Raw genomic sequence first — 10,682 nt, 5'->3', positions numbered from 1 at the left:
CAGCAACACAGCGATCTTGTTTATTACTGAACACCACACCGGATGTGCTCAAACCTTCCATACAAAGGATCAGAGGGCATCGACCATGGTCAGTGTTATGCTCATTCTGGCCGCCCCAGACGGATACATAGCGATCAGGCCCAATTAAGGAGGTAGTAGCAAGATGGGGAATTACCCGAAGGAACAATGACAGTACCCTTCCCCTCAACGGAAGCCTCGAGGCAAGATCCTCCATGATTGTCCAGATGGTCCCGGTGAAAGTGTTGGATGAGGGAAGTGTCCAAGATAAAGGAACTGGAAACCTAGGAACACTGGGCCCAGTTTCACATCTAGTAGCCGCCGGATGGTTAGCAATGATCCGGGATCGTGTAGGGGTTTCAGTCGGAGGACACAAGGGGCTGACGGAAAGTGGATTTAACTGGGAAACGTGCATAGATCTTGGTAGTTTAAGTCGGACCGCTGTGGGGTTGATGATACTTTAGACTTCTAAAGGTTCCAGGAAGCGGGGGGCGAGTTTCTTCTGCTCGATTTTGAGAGGGATGTCTTTGGATGAAAGCCACACCATCTGCCCAGGTCGATACTCAGGCGTAGGAGTCCGGTATCGATCGGCAATCGTCCCATTGCGATCAGCTGATCTGGGCAGGGTCGTGCGTGTGTCCTCCCAAAGTCGCGGCACCTATAGATATGGGCCTGAACAGACGGCTCTTCTTGCTCGGGAACAGCGGGGGTCGGTGCCCAAAGGAGCACGCGAAGGGAGATCTTCCGAAGGCCGCATTAACCAGAGAGTCGCATTAACCCACGCGAGGTGGTCACTCCTGGTAGATTGGTTGTTGGTTTTTATACAACGTAGCGTCGCCTTCAAGTTTGACATGACCATGGTTCCTGCCTTGGACCAGATTGTCATTGCACTCTTTCCTCCTACTTTGCCCAGAAAAGACCCAAGGCTTGAGCTTCAACACTCCGGCCTTCGCGATCTGCTCCACATTTGCCGTAATGGATTTTAGCTGGTCAAGGTTGTCGTGGGATGTGAGAATGTCATTGACGTATCTGTCGTGTTGGAGCACCTGCCGGTCCTCCTTGAGGTGGGTGAAAGGAGGGAGGTTAGCAGTTTCGCGCATTGCTAGCTGCGCAATGCCCCCTGCTGGTTTGTCTCCGATGTTCACTCTTGTGATCGCATATTCTCCCAGCTCCTCGTCTTCGGAGTCTCGCCAGAGGAATCTATGCAGGTGCACTTCCCGGTCTTCCAACCAAATCGAATTGTACATCTTTTTAATGTCACCCAGAGCAGCGTATATTCCAGCCCTAAATCCGAGTCGGACAGATCGAATCTGGTTGAGGACATCTGGACCTTTCATTAGCAGGTCGTCCAAGCTCACGCCTCTGAACGTTTGGCTGCTGTTCCACACGAGTCTCACTGGGGTCGTGACAGAGGGCGGGATCGGAGCAATAAGGTGACTGGAACTGGCCCGTTCCAGTTGAACACCGTGTCCTCGGACAATTTCATTTCAACCCTTCGACCAACCATGTCGCTCACTTGAGCAGTGTAGGCAGCTTTCCACTCGGTTCTTTGGCTCGTCGCTTTTCCGTCCGGAGAAACGTAGCCTCGACTGTTCTTTTATTGTTTGGCAAGGAAGCTGGATCTTCTAACCAAGGATACCTGGCGTGGCAATGTGGTTCCTTGCTGTGGCGGTCACTTGTGACGTAGGTGAAGCCTCTTCTTACAACTTCAGGTTCCCTCTCTTCAGCAAGAGTCATTCATTCCTTTGCCGCCCGGCTGGCAGTTTCCGCAGCGGCAACCCCGGCATCTTGGCTCGGATGCTGCGCCAATACGATCCCACTTCCTCCACTCCAGGAAGTCCCGGTTGGTGGTTGAAGTACCTGACTCCTGGAGCTTGATGCCATCCTGTCTGTTTGGTGGAAGTTGCTCTGAGACTCTGCTGGTGAGCTCTTCGTACTGGAGAGCAGCCGCTCTCATTGACCTTGCAAACCGTGACTTGGACATGGGGACCGACACAGACAGCTCCTCAAAGAGGTCAGGATGTGCTCCTCTGGCCATCTTCCCCAGGGGTCCGTCCCACAGCACGAGGTCCCCAACAGCTCTGACTCTCTGAGACGCCAGCTGTCCTTCTCTATGGCTTATTAGTAAATCTATTTCTCTGGGTCGCACAAGTTCATCAGGCGGTATGTCTGGGAAGAATGTCTGCAGTTGCTTCGGAGTCACATGTTTGTGGATATTTGTGGAGTCTAGACAATAACAAACCGATTGCTGTGATTTGAGAGTGACCTTGGGAGTGACGTTTAGAAGGTACCGCTTTGTCTCGACCTGAAACTTCATCCCCGCAACCCCATGGACGACGAGAGTGATTTCCTCACTCCTGAGGTTCAGTCTACTTGCAGCCTTCTGGGTTGTATAATTGCTGTCTGAAGCCAAGTCAATTAACGTCCCGATTTTTTTTCCAGCATTAGCTGTGACTTCGAGAAGCATCATATTCACTGGCATCTCTTACAATCCACTTTCCACCGGAAAGCCCGGCTTATCTTTCACAGTGCTGAAGGCTCAGGATGCGGTGTTTGAAAATACATCACAACACTGTTTGGCCAATTCCGGTGCAAGTTTGCTGAAGAACTCCTCTTGATCCTCTCTATATTTCTTCCTGCCTTTATCTTCCTCTGGACCGAATCTGCTCTTTTTATGACCTGCGCTGCTTTTCTTCATTTCAGCATTGGGGCACAGATAGTAATGATGCTCGGGAGTACGCTCATCCTTGCAGTCTTGGTCTTTACACAGACAGGCGGGTTTGCAGTATGAACAGTCATCATGAACCTCGAGACACCTCTTGCATGCCGCCACCTTTCTTACTGCAGCCTTTTTCTCTCGTAGCTTTGGCGCTCGAAACCGTTTGCAAAAGTGGAGCTTCCTTTTGTGCTTTCCATCACCGCAGACGACACACCGTGCATGGTCGTCGCCCGACTTGGTAGACTTGGCTCTGGCATGTCTTGGCTCAGCCCTGGTTCCTCTTCTACACGGCTCTTCAACCCTCAGTTGCTCGAGCAGCTCATATACGCTCTCTTGCTCTTTGAGGAATCCCAAGAGACTGTTAAACCGATTATCTGGTGCCACAGCATTCCCCCTGTCAGCGACATAGACCAGCCATTCCTTTTTGAGAGTTTCTGTAAGTTTACTTTCAATTGAACTTGTCACCAGCGGATTTTTGATAGCACCCGTGTCTCCAAGGCCACTCAAGTCTTGACGTGCCTTCTCCACTGTTTGAATTAATTCCAATATTTTCCGTGGCTGACGATTTCTGGCATTTTCTGTATCTCCTCCACAATTTCAACAGCAATGCTCGTTCGATTCCCATAGCGGTTTTCGAGAACACGGAAGATGTCATCTGCAGTGTGAGAAGTAGAGAAGCGAAGGTCTCTTCTGATTTTGTGGTCAAGACTGTCCGGTGGTTGAATCTCTATCACCTCTCTTGGACAGGTCGGCTCTCCCTGCCTCTGGAGTGCTTCCCAGCCCTTTCTCCATCTGTGAAAATCATGTTTTCTCCCAGTAAACTTGGAAAGGGCCGTCGGTTTCAGTCTGATGGCTGGCGTGGGAAAATAGGAGGAAAGGCCCAACGCCGTTGGGGTTAGTCTTTCAGCATACTCCTTTCTTTCTTGGAAAACTCCTTGGGGATGTGGAGTTCGAGCCCCTTTAGGCGACTCAGAAGGTGCTTCCGATCACCTGGCGGGATCCATCATTTCCACCGACCATGCACCTCCTTCGCTGTCTGTACCAGTCCTTGCAGGTGGTTAAGCATGAAGTCATACGCCTCCTGGTGGACATCGGGTTGTACAACAGCGACGTTTTCAGATTCATCCTCTCCAGCTCAACATTTCCAAAGTTGTTCCAAAGAGTCTCCTGGATTAGGCTTCTGATCTCCTTCAGTTTCAACTCACACTCATTTGCCGTCTTTGCCAGGTCGGCTTTTTGCTGTTCAGTGAACACGGCTACTATCTCTGCGTTCAGCTCCGCCTCCCGTTCCGCAATGAATCCGGCCTCCACATCATCATTGGGTTCCATGACTTTCTCGGCTTCTGTTGTGAGTTTATTGAAACTGACTCTGAGATCCTCTTCAGACATGTTTTGATCGACCCTGGTAATACTGTTGGCCAGACGAGAAAGTAATCATTTTGCTGTCGTTCGCTTTACCTCGAGTTGTTCAACTGATTTCCCAATAGCCTGATCAGCCATGTTTGATTCCGCCTACAGGCTGTTCACAGGTGAAAGGGCAAGTACAACTTTTTAATGGTGCTTTGATGTTGTTTTATCTTAATATAATTTTCTTCCTTTTTAAGGATTCCAAGTTATTGCTCCTACTGCTCCAGCTCAAGGCTCCCAGATTTCTGTTTCCTGGTCCTCCAGTTTCCCGGTCAAAAAGGTTTTTTTCCGCCACTGTCAAGCAGCATTTTCACTGTAAAGCAGTGTTTTCACCGTCAACACACACAAAACGCTGGTGGAACGCAGCAGGCCTGGCAGCAACTATAAGGAGAAGCGTTGTGTGTGTTGCTTAAATTTCCAGCATCTGGGGATTTCCTCGAGTTTGCCTTTTCACTGTCAACCAGTTTTTCACTGTCAAGTCGGAGTTCTTGTTCTGTTGTTTGAACATGTGCAGCCTCCCCACTTGAAAGAGATTGAATGCGCCTACCTAAAGGTTTTTAACCGGATTCCACTCAATGACCAAACAACTTTTCCTTATATTTTTCGCAACTGCGGCAGTTTTATAGTTCCGTTTGTACTTAGTCATAAGTCATAAAAAATATCATAAGTAATCAGTCATAAGTTGTAATTAGGTTAAGGTTAAGGTGAAGGTGAAAAACTGGCTGCCTCTCGGATTTTGAAGACGAATTCGGACCTGCACCTCGGTTTCTCTACTGAACCGTTATGGATGGCCTCCGACCGGGCGAACTCTCTCGAAGGTTCGCGAGCTCTTAAGCCCCACGTCATCTCCAAGAAGCGCCTGCGCGCGGTGGGCCCCGTATCGGAGTTACCTCAAACGCAGTGACAGCGGTGCTCTTCTCCATGAAACGGGCTCAAGTTATTTAAAGTTCGGCATCTTACCGCAGATTCCAACGCTGCTCTCGGACTGCCGGCGTGATGATGCAGGGTCCGCCAAACTGTTTCAGGCAGTAGGTTATGTCTGGTCTATCAGTAAATTCTTGTTCTTGCTTTTAACCATATAAATATTATTTTCTTTTGCCTCTGGGTCCCAATGCTTTCTAGCAACTCAAGTTTGACTTGACACTCACCTTACTCCCCACCGCTTCGCCATCTCACCACAATACCACAAGTCATAGGAACTGAAATACTCATTCTGTCCATTGAGTCTTCTCCACCATTCGATCACGACTGTTGGATTATCCCTCTAAATCCCATTCTGCTGCCTTTGCCCCGTCACCTTTGACACTCTTATTAATCAACAACCCACCATTTATTTACTTAAAGCCCATTACTCCGCTGGGTTTAGGACAGCAATGAAGAGGTTCACCAGGATGTTGTCTGGATTAGAGACATGAGCTGCTGTGTAAGGAGAGTTCGGACAAACTTGGGCTGCTTCTCTGACGTGGAGGAGGCTCAGGGTGACCTGATACGGCTTGATAAGATTAAAAGAGATATAGATAGAGTAGATAGCTGCCATTTTAAATATTCGGGTCAAAATACCCGATACCAGACAGCATGCATTTAAGTAGATGAGGGGCCTGTGGAATTTTTTGCCAGTGACGGCACAGATGCCAAGTCATTATTTAAAGCAGAGGTTGATCGGTGCTTGATTAGTAAAGGCATCAAAGGTCATGGGGAGAGGGCAGGGAATGGGGTTGAGAAGGGAAATAAAAGACATTCGGACAGACTCATTTAGGGGCTCTTGTCTGGCACGGAGCAGTGGGGCTGAACACCGGTTCGTTTTCCACTCTCGGACCTTCACTGAGACCATTTCCCATCAGTACATGTTTTACCAACAGTACATTTCAATGTTCAAGTTCAATGTAAATTCGTTATCAAAACGTGTTAAGCAGAAGTTATCGAACAATTCCTTTTCTTGTTGGCAAGGTAACTCAATGCTCACCCCCAGCCTGGGGGAGGGAATGGGACCAATTCCAGAGGGGGAGGGTTGGGTGAGTGTGAGACTTTGTGAAGGAGTCCTAACTCCATCCTCCTCATTCCCCTTCCCCTTCTCACTCCCCTCCCTCCCACTCCACTGATGTGTTTGTGAGAGACAGAGAGACCTGTGTGCCCAGTCACATTCCGTTAGTGATGTGCTGTCCCTACTCACACTCCTCACTCCTCTGTACACAGCAATCCTCACAAGCTCAAATGATCCAAAAATCTTATCCCCTCCCTCCTGAACCAACTCTTTAGCAACGTGTTAAACTGTATAATCTTCTGATCCCTGCCACATCACACTGATGGCAGTCCTGAAATCACTGGCCTGGAGGAGCTGCCCTTTCAATTAGCAACTCACTCCCTCAACTCCCTTTACAGAACCTCGTTACTCTACCAGACCATATCATTGTTACCCACATGGACCGCGACCTTCACTGTCCACCCTCCTGAGGAATGCTGAGCACTCAACCTGAGATGACCCAGATGCCAGCATGCAGGAGGGAACACACCATCCTGGAATTTCATTCTCACCTACAGTACATCCTGTCAGTTCCCTGAGCTAACAAGCCACGTATCAACACAGCTCGCCTCTTCTCCTCCCTTCCCTTCTCAGTCTCAGAGTCATGCTCAGTGCCAGAGACCCTATTGCTGTGACTTTTCTTTGCCAGGTCATCCCACCATCCCCGACTGTACCTAAAGTGATACCTGTGTTGTTCAGAGGGATGGGCACAGGGGGAAACAGAGAGTCCAGTTTCTTCCTCACTGTCACCCAGTTCCCTGTGCCGTGCACCTTGGGTGCAAATACCTCTCAAATGTCCTACCTATCACCCCTTCAGCCTCCTGAATGATCTGGAGTTCATCCAGTTCCAGCTGCAACTCCGTAATGTGGATTGTTCGGAGCTGAAGCTGGATGCCCTTCTCACAGGTGTAGTTATCAGGGACACAGGAGGGTCCCCGGCCTTCCCACATCCCACAAAGCAGCTTTCCAGCACCCTGCCTGTCATCTCCACTGTTTCAACTAAGAAAATGTAAAGGGGCAAAAATAATTCTACCTCCATCATGATTTTGCCTTCTCTGACTGACTGCTCTCCCCACTGAATTAAAGAATTAAAGCCTCAAAGTCTCCGCTCCAACTCTGTCCACTCCATCAGTGACCGCTCCACTTGCTCCTGCTAATAAAGGTTTCCTTGATAATCCATCCTGACTGTGGAGTGGCCACTGTTGAAAGCTCAAAAATAACCTGCCCTGAACCACTGCCTTTAATACACCATTGGTGAACCTGAGTGAATTGCGTCCTCTCAAGCTTCTGATCTCTCCAATTCACGTTGGGTCAAAGCTCGGTACGGGGACACAAGGATGAATGACTGATTGAAACCCATCCCAGTCAGAGCAGGTGACCACCCTCACCACAGTGTGAACCCACCACTGTCTCTGCAGTGTGGATCAGTGTGTGAATGCCTTCCCACAGTCTGAGCAGGTGACCACCCTCCCCACAGTGTGAACCCACCACTGTCTCTGCAGTGTGGATCAGTGTGTGAATGCCTTCCCACACTCTGAGCAGTTGATGTTCAGTCAGTTGAGATGTCTGAGCGAATTCATTCCCACAATCAGAACAGGTGACTGGCATCGCCCAGTGTGAACTCGCTGATGGACTTTGAAGCCTGATGACCGAGTGAATCCCTTTCCACAATCTGAGCAGGTGAACGGTTTCTCCCCAGTGTGAGTTCGGCAGTGCCTCACCAGGTTGGATGACGCAGTGAACCCCTTCCCACATTCACAGCACGTGAATGGCTTCTCCCCAGTGTGAATTCAGCAGTGCTTCACAAGGGAGTATGAATCAGCGAATCCCTTCCTACATTCAGAGCAGCTGAACGGTTTCTCCCCAGTGTGAATTCGCTGATGTACATTCAGATGAGACGACTGAGTGAATCCCTTCCCACATTCAGAGCATGTGAATGGCTTCTCCCCAGTGTAAATTCGGCAGTGCTTCACAAGGTGGGATGAGTCAGTGAATCCCTTCCCACATTCAGAGCATGTGAATGGCTTCTCCCCAGTGTGAATTCGGCAGTGCTTCACAAGGTGGGATGAGTCAGTGAATCCCTTCCCACATTCACAGCACGTGAATGGCTTCTCCCCAGTGTGAATACGGCAGTGCTTCACAAGGGAGAATGAATCAGTGAATCCCTTCCCACATTCAGAGCATGTGAATGGCTTCTCCCCAGTGTGAATTCGGCAGTGCTTCACAAGGTGGGATGAATCAGTGAATCCCTTCCCACATTCAGAGCAGCTGAACGGTTTCTCCACAGTGTGAATTCGCTGATGTACTTTCAGATGAGTTGATTGGGTGAACCCCTTGCCACATTGAAAGCAGCTGAACGGTTTCTCCCCAGTGTGAACTCGCTGATGTTCAGTCAGTTGAGATGACCGAGCAAATCCTTTCCCACATTCAGAGCAAGTGAACGGCCTCTCCCCAGTGTGAACTCGGTAGTGTCTCACAAGTTTGGATGAGTCACTGAATCCCTTCCCACATTCAGAGCAAGTGAATGGCCTCTCCCCGGTGTGAACTCGCTGGTGTCTCTGTAGTGTGGATGAACGAGTGAATCCCTTCCCACAGTCTAAGCAGGTGAACAACATCTTTTCAGTGTGAACTCACTGGTGTTCATTCAGTTGAGATGATTCAGTGAATCCTTTCGCACACAGAGCAGGTGATTGGCCTCTCCCCGTTATGAACTTGCTGGTGTCACTGTGGCATGGTTTAGTGTGTGAATACCTTCCCACCATGTAAACAGGTTACTGTCTTCTCACTGGGGAATTTTCAGATGTATATTTAGCACCGACGACAGAATGAATTGCTTCCTGCTGTCAGAACAGGTGGAGCATCTCACTGTGGTGTGAACTTGCTGATGTATCTTCAGGCTGGTTGACTGAGTAGTTCCCCTCCCTCACACAGAGCAGGTGAATGGCCTCTCCCCACTGTGAACTCACTGGCGAGTCTGCGGGTAGGCTGTGAGTGAATCCCCTCCCTCACACAGAGCAGGTGAATGGCCTCTCCTCACTGTGAACTCACTGGCGAGTCTGTGGGTAGGCTGTGAGTGAATCCCCTCCCTCACACAGAGCAGGTGAATGGCCTCTCCCCACTGTGAACTCACTGGCGTGTCTGTGGGTAGGCTGTGAGTGAATCCCCTCCCTCACACAGAGCAGGTGAATGGCCTCTCCCCACTGTGAACTCACTGGCGTGTCTGTGGGTAGGCTGTGAGTGAATCCCTTCCCTCACACAGAGCAGGTGAATGGCCTCTCCCCACTGTGAACTCACTGGCGTGTCTGTGGGTAGGCTGTCAGTGAATCCCCTCCCACACTGAGAGAAGGAGAATGATATCTCACTGCGATCAATCATCTGGCAATTCAGACAGTCAGATGTTTGAATCCCTTCTACAATCAATGGGTTGAAGAACTGATCTCCAGTGAGCAAATGCTGGTGTGTTCTCAGCACCCCGGTTCCTGTGGATAACACTGAGTTACAACAGAAAACTTCATTTCAGACACAAAACACATTTCCAGCTGGGATGAGATAATTCTTCATCTCCAAGGATTGACAATAGATGTGTCCGTCTTGCAAAGAAAATATTTGGCCAATCCTTATATATCCGTAAATAGACAGCCCATGCACAAGTGTTCTGCCATTTCAAACCTGTAAAAATATTTGAAAGGACATCAATAGGTGAAGGACAGTTTTTCAGGTGAGATTTTGGTCTGTGGTGAGAACATAAGAAAAAGGAGCAGGAGAACATCATCTGGCCCGTCTCCACCAACCTGCCTTTTCCCCATCGCCCTTCATTCCCCTTCTTTGCAAACATCTATCCAACCTCGTCTCAAATGCATTTACTGAGGTAGCCTCCACTGCTTTATTGGGCGGAGAAATCTATAGATTCCCAACTCTTGGGGGAAATCTTCATCTCCATCCCAAATGCCCCGAAAGTTAAAGTGATGTCCTCTAGTTCTACTCTCAACTACCAGTGGAAACAACTTTTCTACCTCTACCTTAACTATCTGAATCATAATTTTGCATGTTTCTATAAGATCATCTCTCAATGTGAGCTCTGGCATCAGAATATCACCCAGTTCATCTCATGTTGAGATATACCACAGGTGACTGTGGGAAGCAGATGGAGTTCAACCTGGTGGTTCATTTCGGTAGGTCCAATTTGAAGACAGAATACAATATTAATGATAGGACTCTTGGCAGTTTCGAGGAGCAGCTAGATCGTGGGATCTGTGTCAATAGTTCATGCAAAGCTGCTACGCAGCTGGACAATGTTTTTAAGAAGGCCTTCATCAGCCATGGGACTGAATTCAAAAGTGGTGAGGTACTACTACAGATATAAAAGGCCTTCGTTAGGCCCTACTTTTAGCACTGTGTTCAATTCTGATTACCTCACTACAGGAAAAAACACTCTAAATAGGGTGCAGAGGAGTTTGACAAGGATGTTGCTTGAATTGGAGAGCATGCCTTACAGGAGTAGGCTGAGTAAACTTTGGA

General features: G+C 49.0%; 1 protein-coding gene across 1 annotated transcript; it reads right to left on the bottom strand.

The window, feature by feature from the left end:
- Positions 1 to 3,174: 3,174 nt before the first annotated feature.
- Positions 3,175 to 9,160, bottom strand: LOC132390515 (gastrula zinc finger protein XlCGF8.2DB-like). Its single transcript, XM_059963132.1, has one exon. It carries the CDS (start codon positions 8,777 to 8,779, stop codon positions 7,955 to 7,957), a length of 825 nt encoding a protein of 274 aa, XP_059819115.1. The 5' UTR covers positions 8,780 to 9,160; the 3' UTR covers positions 3,175 to 7,954.
- Between the last annotated feature and the right edge of the window lie 1,522 nt (positions 9,161 to 10,682).

Source organism: Hypanus sabinus, unplaced genomic scaffold (assembly GCF_030144855.1).
Source record: "Hypanus sabinus isolate sHypSab1 unplaced genomic scaffold, sHypSab1.hap1 scaffold_936, whole genome shotgun sequence".
In the NCBI taxonomy this organism is placed as follows: domain Eukaryota; kingdom Metazoa; phylum Chordata; class Chondrichthyes; order Myliobatiformes; family Dasyatidae; genus Hypanus; species Hypanus sabinus.
The sequence above is the reverse complement of the archived record's forward strand: the minus strand, read 5'-3'. Positions and strand labels throughout refer to the sequence as shown.